Raw genomic sequence first — 22,270 nt, 5'->3', positions numbered from 1 at the left:
GTGGACTTACCTGGCACAGGAGCTGGGCAAGTAGCACGGGCTATGGTGAGCCCGTAGTGGACTTACCTGGCACAGGAGCGGGGCAAGTAGCACGGGCTATGGTGAGCCCGTAGTGGACTTACCTGGCACAGGAGCGGGGCAAGTAGCACGGGCTATGGTGAGCCCGTAGTGGACTTACCTGGCACAGGAGCTGGGCAAGTAGCACGGGCTATGGTGAGCCCGTAGTGGACTTACCTGGCACAGGAGCGGGGCAAGTAGCACGGGCTATGGTGAGCCCGTAGTGGACTTACCTGGCACAGGAGCGGGGCAAGTAGCACGGGCTATGGTGAGCCCGTAGTGGACTTACCTGGCACAGGAGCTGGGCAAGTAGCACTGGCTATGGTGAGCCCGTAGTGGACTTACCTGGCACAGGAGCGGGGCAAGTAGCACGGGCTATGGTGAGCCCGTAGTGGACTTACCTAACACAGGAGCTGGGCAAGTAGCACGGGCTATGGTGAGCCCGTAGTGGACTTACCTGGCACAGGAGCGGGGCAAGTAGCACGGGCTATGGTGAGCCCGTAGTGGACTTACCTGGCACAGGAGCTGGGCAAGTAGCACGGGCTATGGTGAGCCCGTAGTGGACTTACCTGGCACAGGAGCGGGGCAAGTAGCACGGGCTATGGTGAGCCCGTAGTGGACTTACCTGGCACAGGAGCTGGGCAAGTAGCACTGGCTATGGTGAGCCCGTAGTGGACTTACCTGGCACAGGAGCGGGGCAAGTAGCACGGGCTATGGTGAGCCCGTAGTGGACTTACCTGGCACAGGAGCTGGGCAAGTAGCACGGGCTATGGTGAGCCCGTAATGGACTTACCTATCACAGGAGCTGGGCAAGTAGCACGGGCTATGGTGAGCCCGTAATGGACTTACCTATCACAGGAGCGGGGCTGTAACTTGGTCTGGTGTAGTCTTGTGGCGGTCTTAAACCTGGCCACAAGACTTAAGACTTGCTGGCCAGTGCGGCTGAAAATGGAAGTCTGTGATCTCAAGGATACAATGTTCTTCCCTCCCACAACGGCGTGGTGTAAAGAGAAGTACTGTGGGTGGTGGAGAGCAGTGTGGGTGGTGGAGAGCACAGTGTGGGTGGTGGAGAGCACAGTGTGGGTGGTGGAGAGCACAGTGTGGGTGGTGGAGAGCACAGTGTGGGTGGTGGAGAGCACAGTGTGGGTGGTGGAGAGCACAGTGTGGGTGGTGGAGAGCACAGTGTGGGTGGTGGAGAGCACAGTGTGGGTGGTGGAGAGCACAGTGTGGGTGGTGGAGAGCACAGTGTGGGTGGTGGAGAGCACAGTGTGGGTGGTGGAGAGCACAGTGTGGGTGGTGGAGAAGGTAGGGAAGCAGGAGGGATAGGGAGGACGGGGATATGGTACATAAATATTTTATCCCATGTTCCATGGCCTCTTTATCACACTATTAAGCATGCCTTGGACGGCATTCGTACCTACCGTGCTGGTGTACGTAAACGCTCCACCTCGTGATATCTATCGAGTTATTAAGACTTTGCTGGAAAAAGTAGATTGCGTGAAGCAACATTTTGGCGGGAAATGGATGCCTGGCTCCAGGCCCGTCCTGGAAATCGCAGCCAGGTAAACAGCCTATTCTGTTTTTCCTAGGAAACACTTGTGCTAGTGTGAGATGCCTCGATATCTGTGGCATACACACACACTCTGCCACGATGCTGTGCCCGTTAGACATTGGTGGATCGCTAATGATCGTCATTAAGGTATTAGATAAGGCAGACATCCTGTGTATGAATCACAGCGCGAGGGGGGGTGGGGGGGGGGGACGAGCCGCTCCCGCCAAATTAGCTTCGTAATTTGCTCTACTTGCTAGGCTACTAAACTGCCACTTTGGAAGTGTTTGCTGGTTGGCCGAGGACATGATGTTGCTCCCCCTCCCACTCCCCCTCTTCCACTTATTACCTTGTGTAGTGTATTGTAGTGTACCTTAACAAGTGGTTGGGCTATTCCTTCCCCTCCGTCCCATCCCAAATCTTCATCCTGACCCCCCTTCCCCCCTTTTCAAGTGCTATAGTGTCGTAATGGCTTGGTGTTTTCTCCCTTCCCTTCTCTCCCTGCCCGCGAGCGACACAACCCCAGCAACTGTAAGGTCGTGTCGTCCCTTCCCCAACAAGAACCTTCGCGTCCCCAAAGTTCGTCATCCCCGCACAACACAGAGAGCCTTGGCTGCTTTAAACGCGCTCAGTCTTCCACTTTCAAGAAAATATTTGGGTGAATTGTCAGGTAGTATTTATCCGGTGTGTGAAAAATCTTGGCATATTAGCCGTTATTGCAGTGGCAGTAAGGGTGTTTGTTGCTTTCTCTGCGCGGGTTGCGGTGGTGGAGCGGGCAGCGCTACACACCAGGAGGAGCTGTTTCCGCATTTCCTGCAACTTTCCTTGAGGGTGGGGGTGTGTGGGCGGGGGGAAGTGTGTGTTGGCGGCCACTGTGTGTTGGGGCGTCGTGGGAGGAGGTGGTGCTACCGTTCGCTCCCGTACTGTATGTGCTTAGTGATACAACGCGTGAATCTCTGCGTCAGTATTAAGTGTTGTGTGAGACCTAAGGTGGTGATTACTGGGTCGATTGAGAGGCGAGCAACAAGTGAAGTATAATGCAGATATGTGTTATGTGTGCGTGGTGGCGGCGGTGTGTGTGACCAGTGTTCCCCAGAGCACAAGGCGCGCTTCCCGTGTCGCAGATTGCTACAACTTTACGTTGGAAATTTGCGAGTTTTAATATGTTGCGTTGGACACTGCAGTGGGTGGATATACCTGAACTGTGGTGCTTGTTCGCGCCTCGTTAAGGCGGCGTTTGGTGGCCTCAGGTGGGCGGTGGCGTCAGTGACAGTACGGACAGTTTCTCCTGTGTGGTGCCAGGCACTGTGCTCCGCCTGATTTGGTTGCCTTGTGTTGTGACGGCTCATAGTAAGCGAGTGTGAATGCCTGTGTCCGGGGCAGGCCTGGTGCAGGCATGGCGGGGCAGGGGGCACGGGGGGCGAGCGAGGGCTTGTGCCGCGCTATGCAGAAAGGCCAGTGTTAAAGTCACTCGTAAATTGCGACCAACAATTAGATGTTCGTCCAACGACGCCCTCGACTCCATCCAAGACGAAGATGAGTTTGTGTTCCAGGCGGGAGACAGCCTGGACCAGGGTCCGGCACCGCCCCCTCCCGCCCATCCCCTCGACATATACATCTTCCACCCAGCGCTCAAGAGCACCAAGTCCTCGTGTAGCGCGGGTGTAGCCGCCTCCCGCAACACCTACGTCGACTACCGCGACCTGCCCTGGGTAACTGCCCCCGTCTTGGGCTACAATGAACGGTGCATAGACGACTGTATCGCCGCCAGGACCCGCGGCGCCACAGACACTGCGGGAGACACCTCGTCCAGTGGCATAGAGAGCATGACACATGACAGTGGTGATTCTACGACCTCTGTGCACCAGGTGATCCTACCGCTCGCCACCTACAAGCAACAGTTGACCGACGCCTCGGCCCCACACCTGGTGACCGACGCCTCGGCCCCACACCTGCTGGCCGACGCCGTCAAGTTGCCGTCGGCTGCCGGGAGTGAGCCAATATACGCCCGTCCGAACAAGCCGTCCAGAAGCAAGTATGGAGGCGCGACGCCGGCTGGAAACACCACCACGGAAGAAAATAAACAGACTTGTGGGCTGCATAGTCTTGTTCGGGTCTCATTTTCGTCTCCTCTCCCCACCAGCCCACCGACCCGTCTCGTCCGACAACCGTCCTATCCCGTCCGACAACCGTCCTATCCCGTCCGACAACCTACCTATCCCGTCCGACAACAGCCCCATCTCATCCGACAACCGACCTATCCCGTCCGACAACTATCCCTCCCCACCAATCCACCACCCCTCCCCGCCAGCCCATCGCCCCTCCCCACTAGCCCACCACTCCTCCCCACTAGCCCACCAGCCCATCCCGTCAGACAACCACCCCTCCCCACTAGCCCACCTCCCCTCCCCACTAGCCCACCGCCCCTCTCCACTAGCCCACCGCCCCTCCCCACTAGCCCACCGCCCCTCCCCACTAGCCCACCACCCCTCCCCACTAGCCCACCGCCTCTCCCCACCAGCCCACCTCCCCTCCCCACTAGCCCACCACCCTATCCCGTCAGGCAACCACCCCTCCCCACTAGCCCACCTCCCCTTCCCACCAGCCCACCTCTCCATCCTGTCAGACAACCGCCCTTCCCCACCAGCCCACCTCCCCTTCCCACCAGCCCACCTCCCCTCCCCACTAGCCCACCATCCCATCCCGGCAGACAACCATCCCTCCCCACTAGCCCACCGCCCTTCCCCACTTGCCCACCGCCCCATCCCGGCAGACAACCACCCTTCCCCACTAGCCCACCGCCCCATCCCGGCAGACAACCACCCTTCCCCACTAGCCCACCGCCCCATCCCGGCAGACAACCATCCCTCCCCGTCAGCCCACCGCCCTTCCCCACTAGCCCACCGCCCTTCCCCACTAGCCCACCAGCCCATCCCGTCAGACATGTGTCGTCTTCCATCAGCCTACCGCCAGGAGCGAGGCTGGGCGACCTACGGCCAGCCCGAGCCACACAGCCCAACTTCGTGGAGGTGCAGGACACGTCGTCCCTGTGTGACCTGGTGCTGAGGGCGGGGCTCAGCACCCACGACGTCGCCGCCTCCGCCGCCGCCGCCGCCGCCGCCAGCCGCCGCGTGCTGGCGGCTCCCGGCACCAACCCGCCGCCGCCTCGCCTTAGGGGAGAGGACACCAGGTTTGTCTTCCATGACACCCGGTGGTGGGCGGGGCCCGCGGGGAGTGCCCTGCCCATCCCTCCCTCGGTGCTGTATGGCACCTTGCCCAGGAGCCGCAGCTACACCCTCCCTACACACCACACCCGGCCATCATACATCTGTCTGGCCTCCAGCGCCCGACGCACTCTCGCTAAGAGGACTAAAGGTACGTTGTTGTTATGGATTCAGCTACTCGGAACAGGTTCCAAGTAGCGCGGGCTATGGTGAGCCCGTAACTTACCTGGCACAGGTGCGGTGCCCTTGCTGGCACTAAAGGTACGACACTCTTGTCTTATGTAGGTCAGGTCAGGGGGTACCTGTATAGGCCAGCACGGGCTTACAAGAATTTTACGGGCTATTCATGCCCGTGCCACCTTTTTGGGTGGCTTAATTTTCATCAATCGGCTTGCAAGGGTTAACTGTGTTGACATTTGACATGTGAGAGTTTGGTCCACCAGGCTGTTGCTTGGAGCGGCCCGCAGGCCCACATACCCACCACAGCCCGGTTGGTCCGGCACTATTTGCAGAAAACTGTTTAGCTTTTCTTGAAGATGTCCACGGTTGTTCCGGCAATATTTCTCATACTCGCTGGGGGATATTGAACAACCGCGGACCTCTGATGTTCATACAGTGTTCTCTGAGTGTGCCTATAATTGTGGCTACCTTGTATAGCTTCCGGGGATCAATGCCCTCGCGACCCGGTCTCTGACCAGGCCTCCCAGTTGGTCGTCTAGTCAAACAGGCTGTTGGACGCGGCTGCCCGCAGCCTAACGTGTGAATCACAGCCTGATTGATCAGGTACGTGCCTACGGCACTAATACTGCTCAGTGGCTGTATTTTAATCCCTACCCTGGAAACACAAACCGAAACTGTCTCTATTTTTCCGCTTATTACAACTTGTAATAAAGTTGTTACATCTTGGCTTAACGTGTTTATGACGTATTAGAACGTTGTTACAACTTGCTATATGGGTTGTTATAACTGATTAGGTGTTAAAACTTGTTCGAACGTTGTACCAACGTCGTAGTTTCGTTGTATGTTCGGCGGGTATAGAGATTAGGCTTTCAATAAACAGTGATCAAATTTAATGTGCCCGATTATTCTTCGGTTACTGTTATCTATAGTGAACCATCTTTAAGATGTATGTGAACTGCAGCAGCTTATACAGGTCTTGATTTTTCCTATTAAATATCGTGGAGCAGCTCACTTCCGACCAGCGCGTTGAAGTCTTCTGAAGACGAGCCGAGAGCGGCCTTTACTGCTTCTGCCGTCTGAACAAGTCCACAAGAGCCGTGACGAGGATCCGAACCCACGTCCGAGATCATCCCAGGCGCTGTCAATTGATTGAATTGATGAAGATTAAGCCACCCAAAAGGTGGCATGGGTATGAATAGCCCATAAGTGGTGGCCCTTTTGAGCCATCACCAGTATCAATAGATGATACTGGACATCTGTGGAGGTGCGACTGCACCCTACGTGACGGGAGATGTCTCCCGTCCGCTGTCAATCTTTTTGCCGTCTATTTGTTTAATATGCAAATAATTAATCGACTGAAATTAGGAAGCGAGGCATTCCAACTTTTCTAGAAAGGTTTAGGGAAAAGGGGAGGGGGGGGGGCTAACTGTTAAGCAGAAAGAGATTAGGAATATTGGCGAGACTCCTGGACCCAGATTCACTAAAGAGTTACGCAAGCACTTACGAACCTGTACATCTTTCCTCAATCTTTGACGGCTTTGGTTACATTTATTAAACAGTTTACAAGCATGAAAACTTGCCAATCAACTGTTGTTATTGTTATAAACAGCCTCCTGGTGCTTCGGAGCTCACTAACTGTTTATTAATTGTAAACAAAGCCGCCAAAGATTGAGGAAAGATGTACAGGTTCGTAAGTGCTTGCGTAACTGCTTCGTGAATCTGGCCCCAGGTCAAGCAGGCTGTTGGACGCGGCAAAGAATCCCCACTGGACATCCGAAGTCCAAAGTGGGGGTTAGGGTAACATCTGATATGTGGTTCAATGTTGGTGTCACATTAATTAAGAATTCATTTGGATCATTGATCTTCAATGTGGTCAAGGGTTCACTGAAAACAGAAACGTACTGAAACCTCAGTATTTCACACATGTCTCTGTCATTATCTGTGAAAGTTCCATCACCCTTGTGCATGCGCCCAATGCTGGACGCAGTTTTTGTTCTTGTATACGAGAAAAAGTATTTCGGGTTCCTCTCACTTGTGGCATTTTGTTCCCGTTCTCTCTTGGATTGTACATGATTCTCTCATCTTTAGCTCTATCATTTCTATACCCCTACACAGCCTTCCTCGTCGTGGTTGGGATGAGTGAAGTGTTTGAGATGTTCTGCTATTTGCTTTCTTCGCCTTTAGAGTGAGGGGTCGGTCTCATTCAAGTTTGCATCTCTATCTTTTCTTAGTGGTATATGTGGTCTACAAGTCTCTAGTGCTACAGCGCCTATTTTCTCGAAGTACTTGTCTAAGAATCTGGTCTAAGTCTGCATTATGTAGCTGTTCTTCCCAGCATAGTTCTGCGAGGTCTTGGTCTATTCCTTCCCAGTTAATCAGTTTGTTATTCAAATTGAATTTGCTGAATTCTCCTCATCTGGGATTTGAGATTGGCTGCACAGGTCTATTGCTCATGCTCGTCTGACTTCCCATCAGGTTGTGATCTAAGTAACAAGTAGTTGTAATCATTATGTCCCTGATCGGCTCATCGTTGATTGTATTAGGTCTAGGATATTTTCTTTCCTAGTTGGGTCTACTATTTGCTGGTTTAAAGAACATAAGAACATAAGAACATAAGAACATAAGAACAAAGGTAACTGCAGAAGGCCTATTGGCCCATACGAGGCAGCTCCTATTCTATAACCACCCAATCCCACTCATATACTTGTCCAACCCGTGCTTGAAACAATCGAGGGACCCCACCTCCACAATGTTACGCGGCAATTGGTTCCACAAATCAACAACCCTGTTACTGAACCAGTATTTACCCAAGTCTTTCCTAAATCTAAACTTATCCAATTTATATCCATTGTTTCGTGTTCTGTCCTGTGTTGATACTTTTAATACCCTATTAATATCCCCCCGGTTATGTCCATTCATCCACTTGTAAACCTCTATCATGTCACCCCTAACTCTTCGCCTTTCCAGTGAATGCAACTTAAGCTTTGTTAATCTTTCTTCATATGAAAGATTTCTAATTTGGGGAATTAACTTAGTCATCCTACGCTGGACACGTTCAAGTGAATTTATATCCATTCTATAATATGGCGACCAAAACTGAACTGCATAATCTAAATGGGGCCTAACTAGAGCAAGATATAGCTTGAGAACCACACCAGGTGTCTTGTTACTAACGCTGCGATTAATAAATCCAAGTGTCCGATTTGCCTTATTACGAACATTTATGCATTGATCCTTTTGTTTTAAATTCTTACTAATCATAACTCCCAGATCCCTTTCGCAATCCGACTTCGCAATCACAACACCATCTAGCTCGTATCTTGTAACTCTATCATCATTACCTAACCTCAGAACTTTACATTTATCAGCATTAAACTGCATCTGCCAATCCTTTGACCATTTCAAAACCCTATCTAGATCAACTTGAAGTGATAGTGAGTCCTCCTCCGAATTAATTTCCCTACCGATTTTCGTATCATCGGCAAATTTGCAAATGTTGCTACTCAAACCTGAATCTAAATCATTTATATATATTATAAACAACAGAGGTCCCAGGACAGAGCCTTGAGGCACTCCACTTACAACATTTTCCCACTCTGACTTGGTTCCATTTATACTAACTCTCTGTTTCCTTTGGTATAGCCATGCCCTAATCCAGCTTAATATAGCGCCCCCAATACCATGAGACTCTATTTTTTTAATCAGTCTTTCATGTGGCACTGTATCAAAAGCTTTGCTAAAGTCAAGGTATACAACATCGCAATCCTTACCACTATCAACTGCCTCAACAATGCTAGAATAAAAAGATAACAAATTTGTTAAACATGAACGGCCATTTATAAAGCAAATCTGTCACACACCTGCAAGAGGTCATTTGTGTGTGGCTGTTCATTGTCAGCGTCCTGGGACATTCTCCGCTATAACAGTATTTGCCACATTTTTCCATTTTAGATGTCCTAAGTTGAAATCACCAAGCTAGATGATGATAGGAACAGGGTTTGTGAGGCGCAGTGCAGTGTTTGGAAGAGGATTTAAGTGCTGTCATTAGAATACGCTTCCTGTGATTAGAATACGCTTCCTGTGGAGTAGAGGAACATCGTTGTTCAACATCCTCCCATCGAGTTTAAGAAATTTTGTGGGAACAACCGTGGACATCTTAACGCGGTTTGTTTTCTTAAAGACGAGCTGGGCCAACTGTGTTGGATATGTGGTGTGGTGGTTATGTGGGCCTCTGGACAGTTCCAAGCAACAGCCTGGTGGACCAAACTCTCACAAGTCGAGCCTGGCCTCGGGCCGGGCTTGGGGAGTAGAACAACTCCCAGAACCCCATCAAGCAGGAAGAAACCCCAGAACCCACTCCACTATATTCCAAGTATTCAGGGTCGTCAATAAAGATGTTACCTGTAGGGTCCCAGACATTGTCTCTTATCTACAAACAACCAATATAGATCGGTTTTAGCATTGTTGTACAATATACCCGCTACTTGCAGGCGAGGAGTCACAATAACGTGGCTGAAGTATGTTGACCAGACCACACACTAGAAGGTGAAGGGTCGACGACGTTTCGGTCCGTCCTGGACCATTCTCAAGTCGATTGAGCCCCTCTACTTGCATTTGAAAGCTCCTAGGAAGGAAGAGTGAGATCCGGCACATGTTAATGTGGTGAGCTAGCGCATACACACACGGGGGAGACATCTCCCGTCACGCAGGGTGCAGTCGCACCTCCACAGATCTCCAGTATCAGCTCTTGATACTGGTAATGGCTCAAAAGGGCCACCACTTACGGGCTATTCATGCCCGTGCCACCTTTTGGGTGGCTTAATCTTCATCAATCAATCAATCGCATACAGGCGCAGACGTGCAGCGCCACTCCCATTTTCCAGGAGAATTTAACTCCCACATGGGGGGTTCTGCTTGGGGGATTTGATCAGTTCACGAACTGCTCGCCAGGAGAGTTGAGATGGTAGAGACTCCCTGATTGATTGATGAAGATTAAGCCACCCAAAAGGTGGCACGGGCATGAATAGCCCGTAAGTGGTGGCCCTTTTGAGCCATTACCAGTATCAAGAGCTGATACTGGAGATCTGTGGAGGTGCGACTGCACCCTACGTGACGGGAGATGTCTCCCCCGTGTGAAGCTTCCAACAAGATGCGATTGAAAACAGGGTTGGCATAATTCCTGGACTTAAATTGACACTTGGATAGTGTGGGTTTGGTGGTGGTGGTGGGGGTGGGGGGGGGGGTGTGATGCCCCTGTTCCAACAGGAGCAGGGGGGGGGAGGTGTAGAGTCCTGGGTGTTGAGTGGTGTGAAACACCAAAATATATATATATTTGCGTAAATATATATATATATATATATATATATATACAAAGCGTTCAGTTGCATATTGTCCTGGGGACCATTCAGGCTTGTTCGCATATATATATGTATAATTACATAAACCCCGTTTTCTATAATATGAACCTGGTTCATGGAGCTGGGGTGTAGAGAGGAGCTGTTATAGGAACAATAGGAGACAATCAGAGTGTAAGTGTTGTACACAGTCTTGGCAGATTGTGTCTCACAACTGGTCCCGCGCCGTGACACTGCACAAAATGAGGCGCACATAAATAACTAAGAGAAAGTTTTACTGTTACCAAGGAACACTGCTGGAAAGTAACTACTGAGAGGTTGATGTTGATGTGATATGAGTTGATGACTGGTTGATGTACCAAGCGACCTGGGGTCAGATTCACGAAGCATTTACGCGAGTATTTACGAACGTGTACATTAGGGGAGAAGGTGGTGGAGGCCAAGACCGTCAGTAGTTTCAAAGCGTTATATGACAGAGTGCTGGGAAGACGGGACACCACGAGCGTAGCTCTCATCCTGTAACTACACTTAGGTAATTACACTTAGGTAATTACATATTTCTTCAATTTTTGATGGCTTTGGTTACATTTATTAAACAGTTTACAAGCATGAAAGCTTCCCAATCAACTGTTATTGTTATAAACAGCCTCGGATACTGCTGATACTGCTTCGGAGCTCATGGGAGACATCTCCCGTCACGCAGGGTGCAGTCACACCTCCACAGATCTCCAGTATCAGCTCTTGATACTGGTAATGGCTCAAAAGGGCCACCACTTACGCCACCTTTTGAGTGGCTTAATCTTCATCAATCAATCAACTCGGAGCTCAATAACTGCTTAATAATTGTAAACAAAGCCGCCAAAGATTGTTGAAAGGCGTACAGATTCGTAAGTGCTTGCGTAACTGCTTCGTGAATCTGGCCCCAGACATATCGCTCACCACATAACTAAGGTGAAGTTAGAAGAGTAACTCTTGTACCGTGTGAGGGTAGAGCAAACAATAGTCCGAGCACAGTACGGTGCACAGTGGTGAAAGCTGCCGTCATAGTCGCTGGTCTCCTCCACGTGTCAAACAATACACAAACTACAGCGTCAGATGACGCGCCGGTCGGCCGAGCGGATAGCACTTGTAATCCTGTGGTCCTGGGTTCGATCCCAGGCGCCGGCGAGAAACAATGGGCAGAGTTTCTTTCACCCTATGTCCCTGTTACCTAGCAGTAAAATAGGTACGTGGGTGTTAGTCAGCTGTCACGGGCTGCTTCCTGGGGGTGGAGGCCTGGTCGAGGACCGGGCCGCGGGGACACTAAAGCCCTGAAATCATCTCAAGATAACCTCAAGACGCAAAATCAGCATGGGAATGGCTCTGGCGGGAGACGCTGCCAACACTAGAAATCATTACACAATCACACTAATGTGATGCATCAAATGAACAAAACGGCCTATGTCAACGGCATATTGACATAGCTCGGGTGCAGGGAAGGTTACCTGGAGGTGCTTCCGGGGCTTAGCGTCCCCGCGGCCCGGTCGTCGACCAGGCCTCCTGGTTGCTGGACTGGTCAACCAAGCTGTTGGACGCGGCTGCTCGCAGCCTGACGTATGAGTCAAAGCCTGGTTGATCAGGGAGGGTTGTGTAAAATCGTGGTTTGTCTCGGAGAGGCTACGGGATCCAGTAAGTTCAGTAGAACTTCGGTTTTAACTCCTTTTAACCCTGTCGTAGCTCAGTCGATTAAGGCAGTGTCTGGGATGCTCCCGGACGCAGGTTCGAATCCTTGTCAAGGCCCTTGTGGATTTGTTCACTAGAAATCATGTATCAACAAAGTATACCAGTGGACAACATAATACATTAGTAGTGACAAATTATAACTAATTGGATATACAAATAGTAACGGTGAGGATCCACAAGGTCTTCTCTGAGTACTCATTATTTTCTTCTCCGAGGTTATGGGTCACTACACTTGCACCAGAGGTGGTACCCCATTTAGATATTAAAAAAAAATAGTAACATATTAGATATCGTAAAATTGGCAGTCAATTTTTTCTCAAAACTCCATTGACTTTCACAAGTTTCAATTAAGATGTGAACGACCTAATGACGTTCAGTGAACACCACAAAGCAAGCCAAGCAGCCAGTAATTCTGGACTTTATATGGCTTTGTCTGTCTCGTCTGGGGTACTGTTCAAGGCATGCGAGATACCTGAAATAAGATGTCATGACTTGAACACTACCACCTGCTTGATGGTTGGTTGTTGTTGTTATAGATTCAGCTACTCGGAACACGTTCCAAGTAGCACGGGCTATGGTGAGCCCGTAGTGGACTTACCTGGCACAAGAGCGGGGCAAGTAGCACGGGCTATGGTGAGCCCGTAGTGGACTTACCTGGCACAGGAGCGGGGCAAGTAGCACGGGCTATGGTGAGCCCGTAGTGGACTTACCTGGCACAGGAGCGGGGCAAGTAGCACGGGCTATGGTGAGCCCGTAGTGGACTTACCTGGCACAGGAGCGGGGCAAGTAGCACGGGCTATGGTGAGCCCGTAGTGGACTTACCTGGCACAGGAGCGGGGCAAGTAGCACGGGCTATGGTGAACCCGTAGTGGACTTACCTGGCACAGGAGCGGGGCAAGTAGCACGGGCTATGGTGAACCCGTAGTGGACTTACCTGGCACAGGAGCGGGGCTGTGTGCTTGATGGGGTTCTGGGAGTTCTTCTACTCCCCAAGCCCGGCCCGAGGCCAGGCTTGACTTGTGAGAGTTTGGTCCACCAGGCTGTTGCTTGGAGCAGCCCGCAGGCCCACATATACCTGGTTGATGGGGTTCTGGGAGTTCTTCTACTCCCCAAGCCCGGCCCGAGGCCAGGCTTGACTTGTGAGAGTTTGGTCCACCAGGCTGTTGCTTGGAGCGGCCCGCAGGCCCACATATACCTGGTTGATGGGGTTCTGGGAGTTCTTCTACCCCCCAAGCCCGGCCCGAGGCCAGGCTTGACTTGTGAGAGTTTGGTCCACCAGGCTGTTGCTTGGAGCGGCCCGCAGGACCACATATACCTGGTTGATGGGGTTCTGGGAGTTGTTCTACTCCCCAAGCCCGGCCCGAGGCCAGGCTTGACTTGTGAGAGTTTGGTCCACCAGGCTGTTGCTTGGAGCGGCCCGCAGGCCCACATATACCTGGTTGATGGGGTTCTGGGAGTTGTTCTACTCCCCAAGCCCGGCCCGAGGCCAGGCTTGACTTGTGAGAGTTTGGTCCACCAGGCTGTTGCTTGGAGCGGCCCGCAGGCCCACATATACCTGGTTGATGGGGTTCTGGGAGTTGTTCTACTCCCCAAGCCCGGCCCGAGGCCAGGCTTGACTTGTGAGAGTTTGGTCCACCAGGCTGTTGCTTGGAGCGGCCCGCAGGCCCACATATACCTGGTTGATGCGGTTCTGGGAGTTGTTCTACTCCCCAAGCCCGGCCCGAGGCCAGGCTTGACTTGTGAGAGTTTGGTCCACCAGGCTGTTGCTTGGAGCGGCCCGCAGGCCCACATATACCTGGTTGATGGGGTTCTGGGAGTTCTTCTACTCCCCAAGCCCGGCCCGAGGCCAGGCTTGACTTGTGAGAGTTTGGTCCACCAGGCTGTTGCTTGGAGCGGCCCGCAGGCCCACATATACCTGGTTGATGGGGTTCTGGGGGTTCTTCTACTCCCCAAGCCCGGCCCGAGGCCAGGCTTGACTTGTGAGAGTTTGGTCCACCAGGCTGTTGCTTGGAGCGGCCCGCAGGCCCACATATACCTGGTTGATGGGGTTCTGGGAGTTGTTCTACTCCCCAAGCCCGGCCCGAGGCCAGGCTTGACTTGTGAGAGTTTGGTCCACCAGGCTGTTGCTTGGAGCGGCCCGCAGGCCCACATATACCTGGTTGATGGGGTTCTGGGAGTTGTTCTACTCCCCAAGCCCGGCCCGAGGCCAGGCTTGACTTGTGAGAGTTTGGTCCACCAGGCTGTTGCTTGGAGCGGCCCGCAGGCCCACATATACCTGGTTGATGGGGTTCTGGGAGTTGTTCTACTCCCCAAGCCCGGCCCGAGGCCAGGCTTGACTTGTGAGAGTTTGGTCCACCAGGCTGTTGCTTGGAGCGGCCCGCAGGCCCACATATACCTGGTTGATGGGGTTCTGGGAGTTCTTCTACTGCCCAAGCCCGGCCCGAGGCCAGGCTTGACTTGTGAGAGTTTGGTCCACCAGGCTGTTGCTTGGAGCGGCCCGCAGGCCCACATACCCACTCTGGAAAAGTGTGGCATTAACTGTGTTGTGATGTCTTTGTTTTACACAAATTATCACCATAGGAGACGGGCCTCGGGCCGGGCTGTGGGTAAAGGCTAAAAAACTGTCAAGGGTAAATCACGGAGTTGAGCTTGCCGGCACGGGCGCCGGTCAAGGGGCCGGATTCACGAAGCAGTTACGCAAGCACTTACGAACCTGTACACCTTTCCTCAATCTTTGACGCCAAGACGTTGGGCGTCTGTGACTAAGGAGATATGATTGATTGATGAAGGTTAAGCCACCCAAAAGGTGGCACGGGCATGAATAGCCCGTAAGTGGTGGCCCTTTTGAGCCATTACCAGTATCAAGAGCTGATACTGGAGATCTGTGGAGGTGCGACTGCACCCTGCGTGACGGGAGATGTCTCCCGTGAAAGGAGATATGGGTTCACAGTGACTTAAAATGTGTGGAGGGTGTGGACAAGGTGATGTCTATTATCAATCAATAGACAAACCGCGGCAGAGTTCAGAGTGTTGGAACATAAAGGACAAAATTACTGCATCTTTGTAGTCCTCCCATGTGCAGGCGATGAGTCACAATAACGGGGCTAAAGTATGTTGACCAGACCACACACTAGAAGGTGAAGGGACGACGACGTTTCGGTCCGTCCTGGACCATTCTCAAGTCGATTCCTCCCACAAATTCCTCCCACATCTTGAGGTTATCTTGAGATGTTTTCGGGGCTTCAGTGTCCCCGCGGCCCGGTCCTCGACCAGGCCTCCACCCCCAGGAAGCAGCCCGTGACAGCTGACTAACACCCAGGTACCTATTTTACTGCTAGGTAACAGGGGCATAGGGTGAAAGAAACTCTGCCCATTGTTTCTCGCCGGCGCCCGGGATCGAACCCGGGACCACAGGATCACAAGTCCAGCGTGCTGTCCGCTCGGCCGACCGGCTCCAAGCTACCACATAGACACACATCACAAACAATGTTCCTCCCATGTTGGTGTTGTTAATCATGCTTTGCAACATTAGAGCACAAGGATGTATGCTTTCACGTGTATTATACATTTCTTCCCACCTTTTGAAGTGAGTGGGTTAATTCATTATCTCCCTCGCCTCTCATTAGTCTAATCGTCGAAGCTTCATTTATCTCTGAAATTCTATCCCCAATACTCCGTAAAGTCAATCATCATTATTATCTCAGTGATAGTATTTCTTGGGTCATGAGTAATCTTGGGATTTTCTTGGGTCATGAGTAATCTTGGGATTTTCTTGGGTCATGAGTAATCTTGGGATTAATCTCATGTCACGATTAATCTTGGGATTTTCTTGGGTCACGAGTAATCTTGGGATTTTCTTGGGTCACGAGTAATCTTGGGATTGTCTTGGGTCACGAGTAATCTTGGGATTTTCTTGGGTCATGAGTAATCTTGGGATTGTCTTGGGTCACGAGTAATCTTGGGATTTTCTTGGGTCATGAGTAATCTTGGGATTAATCTCATGGCTTCATGTTGTACCTTCTCCGAGTTGTTTAGTCTGTCTTGACGAACACAAGACAAGACAGGGGCAGCACAATAAGAGATCTCACAGTAAGTCGTGTGTTTACCATTTGAATGTGAACTATAGAATATAATTAATACTTGTGTACTGTGTAGTTTTGTGAGTCCCTTCGTATAGACGGACCTCGTATAGACGGACCTCGTATAGACGGACCTCGTATAGACGAGAGTGGATGCTAAGCTACTCTTATCATTTTGAGATGTACTTCATTTTCTCAGTAAACTTAAATTTAAACTTAGGAGCTACTGGTGACGGTACGGTTACTTGTGCGAGGCTTCAGGCCCCGGTCACACTCGAGGGAGGCTTCAGGCCCCGGTCACACTCGAGGGAGGCTTCAGGCCCCGGTCACACTCGAGGGAGGCTTCAGGCCCCGGTCACACTCGAGGGAGGCTTCAGGCCCCGGTCACACTCGAGGGAGGCTTCAGGCCCCGGTCACACTCGAGGGAGGCTTCAGGCCCCGGTCACACTCGAGGGAGGCTTCAGGCACGGTCACACTCGAGGGAGGCTTCAGGCACGGTCGGCCTAGTCATTTCTGTAGTGATGGTTCATCGCTAACCACCTGAAGGTGACCAAGGCTCCTTGAGGAGCAGGGTAGGGTGAGTACTGCTAGTACTCACCTCACCTAGTTGTGCTTGCGAGGGTTGCGCTTTGGCTCTTTAGTCCCGCCTCTCGAATGGTTCTGATCTTATCATAGTCGGATGACACTGGCACAATGCAGGATACAGTTACACTATAGAACAAAAAAGCAATGTAAAGGATCCAGTAGTAAGAACATAAGAACATAAGAACAAGGTAACTGCAAAAGGCCTATTGGCCCATACGAGGCAGCTCCTATCTATAACCACCCAATCCCACTCATAGTAATCATGTCGGAAAACCTTATCTTTACAGAACACCATAAAGTAGCTGTCACAACTGCAAGAAAAATGACAGGTTGGATATCAAGGACCTTCCAAACAAGGGACGCCATACTAATGATACTTTTTAAGACTCTAGTGCTCTCTAGGGTGGAAATTGAAATTGAAACCAGTTTATTGAGGTAAAATACACACAAAGGGATGAGGTAGTTCAAGCTATTCTCACCCCGTTCAGTACATCGTGTTAATACATACATAGACACACATCACAAACAATAAACATATTACCAAACATTCTGAGAGATAAACATATACATTTCCTCCTTTACACAAGCCAGGGGGAATATTGTTGAATTCTTAACAGCCCCATTCAGGGCCGGAGAAGTTGCTGACCTAGAGAGCGTGCAAAGATCCTTTACCGCTAGAATCCACTCGCATAAGTCATATTAATTATTGGGACCGATTAAAAGTTCTAAATCGGTATTCTCTAGAGCGCAGGTGTGAGGGGCCTCTACCATGTTGTCCGGGTTATCTTGAGATGATTTCGGGGCTTACCTTCCCCGCGGCCCGGTCCTCGACCAGGCCTCCTTTTTGTTACACACCCCCAGGAAGCAGCCCGCAATAGCTGTCTAACTCCCAGGTACCTATTTAACTGCTAAGTAACAGGGGTATCAGGGTGAAAGAAACTCTACTCATTTGTTTTCGCCGTCACTGGCAGCTGTTTCGACAGGCGAGTGTTTCAAAACTAGGGCCAGATTCACGAAGCAGTTACGCAAGCACTTACGAACGTGTACATCTTTCCTCAATCTTTGACGGCTTTGGTTACATTTATTAAACAGTTTACAAGCATGAAAACTTGCCAATCAACTGTTGTTATTGTTATAAACAGCCTCCTGGTGCTTCGGAGCTCATTAACTGTTTAATAATTGTAAACAAAGCCGCCAAAGATTGAGAGAAGATGGACAGGTTCGTAAGTACTTGCGTAACTGCTTCGTGAATCTGGCCCCTGGCTTTTGGATCGTCCTGGAGTACTCGACTGACTCGCCTCGTCTCAAATTCCTCGATTTTTGAATTCGCGTTTCTGATTCTTCCATAACACGTGATTTTTTACTTAAATTTTTAAAAGTTAGAAAACTGGAATTACTCCCAATTAGTGATTATTTTCAACTTGACTACCAATTAGGAAGCACAATGACAAAAGTAATGTCGAATCTGGATTTGTGCTATTGAGTCTACATATAGATTTGTGCTATTGAGTCTACATATAGATTTGTGCTATTGAGTCTACATATAGATTTGTGCTATTGAGTCTACATATAGATTTGTGCTATTGAGTCTACATATAGATTTGTGCTATTGAGTCTACATATAGATTTGTGCTATTGAGTCTACATATAGATTTGTGCTATTGAGTCTACATATAGATTTGTGCTATTGAGTCTACATATAGATTTGTGCTATTGAGTCTACATATAGATTTGTGCTATTGAGTCTACATATAGATTTGTGCTATTGAGTCTACATATAGATTTGTGCTATTGAGTCTACATATAGATTTGTGCTATTGAGTCTACATATGAGTCTACATATAGATTTGTGCTATATGAGTCTACATATGAGTCTACATATAGATTTGTGCTATTGAGTCTACATATAGATTTGTGCTATTGAGTCTACATATAGATTTGTGCTATTGAGTCTACATATGAGTCTACATATAGATTTGTGCCATTGAGTCTACATATAGATTTGTGCTATATGAGTCTACATTTTGTGCTATTGACAATTTGTAACAATAATACATTGGTGAATAGTTTAGTAAAGATGTAATATTATTGTAAGTCTGGAGATATGTAGGTAAAGAATTGGGTACCACCTCTGGTGCAAGTTTAGGGACCCATAGCCTCGGAGAAGAAAATAAATAGTACTCAGAGAAGACCTTGTGGATCCTCACTGAGCACTTTGATATTTTCTTCTCTTGCGTTCTTGAAGGTAAATGTATTAATGCACAACATTGGTGATAACCCTGCTGGGGTGTTCCTGGGGGGGTGGGGGGTGGGGGACAGGTGGGAAGAGAAAGAACGCACAAGCAAATGGAACAGTATGAATGAGACGAGTTGGGTGTATCTTTGTATTGGTCTTTGATGTTTGGAGCACAACGGCCCCGGGGTGTCCGCCCCCCACCCCTACCCCCGCCTGGGGTGTCCGCCCCCCCCTCCCCCACCCCCGCCCGGGGTTTTCGCCCCCCGCCGCCAGACCCGGGTAAACGCCGTTTATAACGAGCGGGGGGTTTATAACACCGTGTATAACACCGTAGACTGCTAGTCTACTACAGTAAGGGCGCCGCCAGCCACACCGTGAGCCCCGCGGCAGTAATGACCCTGGGGGGACAAGAAGTCTGGTGTGGGAGAAACTTGGGGAGTTATGGAAAGTTGGAGAAAGGCAGAGGTCCCTGGTGAACCCGAGGCGTGACCCTGGTCTCCGCGCCTCCACACACACCGCCACCTGGTGGGATATATGACGGCATAGTACCAGTTTGGCTTGCCAACTCCCGCCTAACTACATAGTTTAACGTTGATGTTCCACGTTACCTTGAGGTTACCTTGAGGTGCTTCCGGGGCTTAGCGTCCCCGCGGCCCGGTCGTCGACCAGGCCTCCTGGTTGCTGGATTGATCAACCAGGCTGTTGGACGCGGCTGCTCGCAGCCTGACGTATTACTGGTATGAGCCTTTATGAGCCTGGCCTCAGGCCTCGAGGAGTAGAACAACTCCCAGAACCCTCTCCAGGTGTGCATATACTAATGATAGACCTAGTTATCATCTACCAGTGACAGGTCTAGTTATTAGTAGTTATCAAGTTACTGCTTAACAAACCTTCCAGGCGGGAGGCGAGAAGGACTCTGGAAACTGACTACAGGTAAACGACAGGCTTACCTGTAGTCGAATCAAATTACTTGTAGTACTCGACACACTTCCACTACACATAAGGGGCATAACTGGCCGACCCCTCACAGTGTTCAAATGAGAACTATCAACATCAGAGGCCCGAGACTGTTCAACACGCTTCCACTACACATAAGGGGCATAACTGGCCGACCCCTCACAGTGTTCAAGAGAGAACTATCAACATCAGAGGCCCGAGACTGTTCAACACGCTTCCACTACACATAAGGGACATAACTGGCCGACCCCTCACAGTGTTCAAGAGAGAACTATCAACATCAGAGGCCCGAGACTGTTCAACACGCTTCCACTACACATAAGGGGCATAACTGGCCGACCCCTCACAGTGTTCAAGAGAACTATCAACATCAGAGGCCCAAGACTGTTCAACACGCTTCCACTACACATAAGGGACATAACTGGCCGACCCATCACAGTGTTCGAGAGAACTTGACAAACACCTCTAAAAGATACCTGATCAACCAGGCTGTGACTCTCACGTTAGGCTGCGAGCAGCCGCCCCCAACAGTTACAAGCAATCGTCTTGGAGTAGAACAACTCCCAGAACCCCATCAACCAGGTAACCAGGTAGCTTGGTTGACCCGTCCAGCAACCAGGAGGCCTGGTCGATGACCGGGCCGCGGGGACGCTAAACCCCGGAAACACCTCAAGGTAACCTCAAGGTAAGAATTGTCTTCACGGTATTGTGTGTCATATAGCGACCACAATGACGAGGGAAGGGGGGGGGAGGATGGAGCTAATTAACCCATCTGGATAAAGAATAGAAAGAATAAGAGTGGGTTTTACTGTAGTTTTCTCGGGACAAGAGTTCTGTAATCCTACTGTGCCACTGGGCGCTGTCCTGTCCGGTTTGACCCCCCCTATTGTTGGTGGCCAACCTCGGGTCATATGCTTGGTGCTACGGTGAAGTACCTTGTGTGTGTGTGTGTGTGTGTGTGTGTGTGTGTGTGTGTGTGTGTGTGTGTGTATGTGTGTGTGTGTGTGTGGTGGGGTTAGGCTTGGTGTTGACACTGGCGACCCCGTTACAAGCCATCGTCTTGCATTACATATACTTAATTTAACATTTCCACACATGTATAGGTCGCTCTCACAAGTCATTTCCCCCTCTCTCCCTCTCCTCTCTCAGCTCTCCCTCACTCTCCCACCCTCCACCAGGTGAAATGATGTCCGTGAGTGAGGTCAGACGCGCGCGCGGGCGCACCTTGTGCCTTGTTCCATTACCCGAAGTCAAAATAGGTCATTGTGCAGCGACCGTCCCGGAAATAGACCCGGAAACTCCACGGTCACACAAATGTTTTGGTAATTGTGGTGTGAGAATCTTTTTAGGTTTACGACTGTGCGAAATATTTTTTTTGCGACAGTGGCGGCGAAGGAGTTTGGCCGCGGCGATGTCTTAGGTCTTGACTGTATGGGTGTTACTCCCTTGTCAATCATTTCGTCATAACCAGCGGTAAAGTAAATGATCAATAAATAAATATATTAGTATATTTTGGTAGCAGTCTTTCCTGTAGACATATATTATTAAATATGACCGAAAAAGTAAGATTAATAATTCTAACACGAATTTATAAAGATAACACGAAATAAAATGAATTTTGGAGAACTGATTTTTCAATTACCATCGACAGTGAAAAGAAACATAAGAAATATTGAGAAAATTCGTGTTGTTAATCTTACTTTTTCGGTCATATTTGATAATTATATATATATATATATATATATATATATATATATATATATATATATATATATATATATATATATATATATATATATATATATATATAACGTTTTACATGATAAAAAACTATTAGAAATAAACATAAGCACAAAAAGAGTGTTTGGCGTGGTTTTGAGTAGTTCAGAATTTGACCTATTGTAATTACGTGGCTGTGGAGGAAATGGACTTACCTGACTGTGGTGGTGGTGGTGAGGTCACTCTACAAGACGAAGCTAATCTTCAAAATAGTCTTGTGTGGACTGACAAACATTAAAGCAAAAAAAGAGTATTATTCAACCAAATCAAACTTATCCCCCCCCTAAGACACTGTTCTTGCCCCCCCCCCACCCACCCACCCCGCTAAGCCTTCATCCTGTCTATCAAAGAACGTCGCTTTTCGCACGTATGCGTCACATAAGGCTAAAAAGTTGTACTAGAAAATGGAAGCGGCTGGCGAAAGTGACGTACTGTCCCGTTTTCTGTTGTGGGTCCTCTGGCAGGTTAGACCACACTTTAAATTGACCGTTTTCTAGACGTTGGGAAAACCTTAGAAGGACGGGCTGCATCCTCATACACGAAAGACA

At 49.9% G+C, this 22,270-nt stretch overlaps 1 protein-coding gene across 6 annotated transcripts in view; it reads left to right on the top strand.

Annotated features, from left to right (window-relative positions):
• The window catches only part of LOC123773736 (uncharacterized), a 437,688-nt gene that overhangs the window by 370,727 nt on the left and 44,691 nt on the right, over positions 1-22,270 (top strand). The window contains exon 1 of one of the 6 annotated variants that reach the window (XM_045767619.2): positions 2,451-4,981. The exons of 3 other annotated variants lie outside the window; for them this stretch is intronic. In XM_045767619.2, the coding sequence (XP_045623575.2) occupies positions 2,971-4,981 (2,011 nt within the window). In that variant the 5' untranslated portion in view covers positions 2,451-2,970. Of the gene's footprint in view, positions 1-2,450; positions 4,982-22,270 lie in introns of those variants that run through there. 2 more of the 6 variants (XM_069312377.1, XM_069312378.1) reach the window with 2 other exon arrangements.

The sequence above is a fragment of the Procambarus clarkii genome, chromosome 72, assembly GCF_040958095.1.
Source record: "Procambarus clarkii isolate CNS0578487 chromosome 72, FALCON_Pclarkii_2.0, whole genome shotgun sequence".
NCBI classification, from domain to species: Eukaryota; Metazoa; Arthropoda; class Malacostraca; order Decapoda; family Cambaridae; genus Procambarus; species Procambarus clarkii.
Note: the sequence above shows the minus strand (reverse complement) of the source record. Positions and strands in the feature narration are given on the sequence as shown.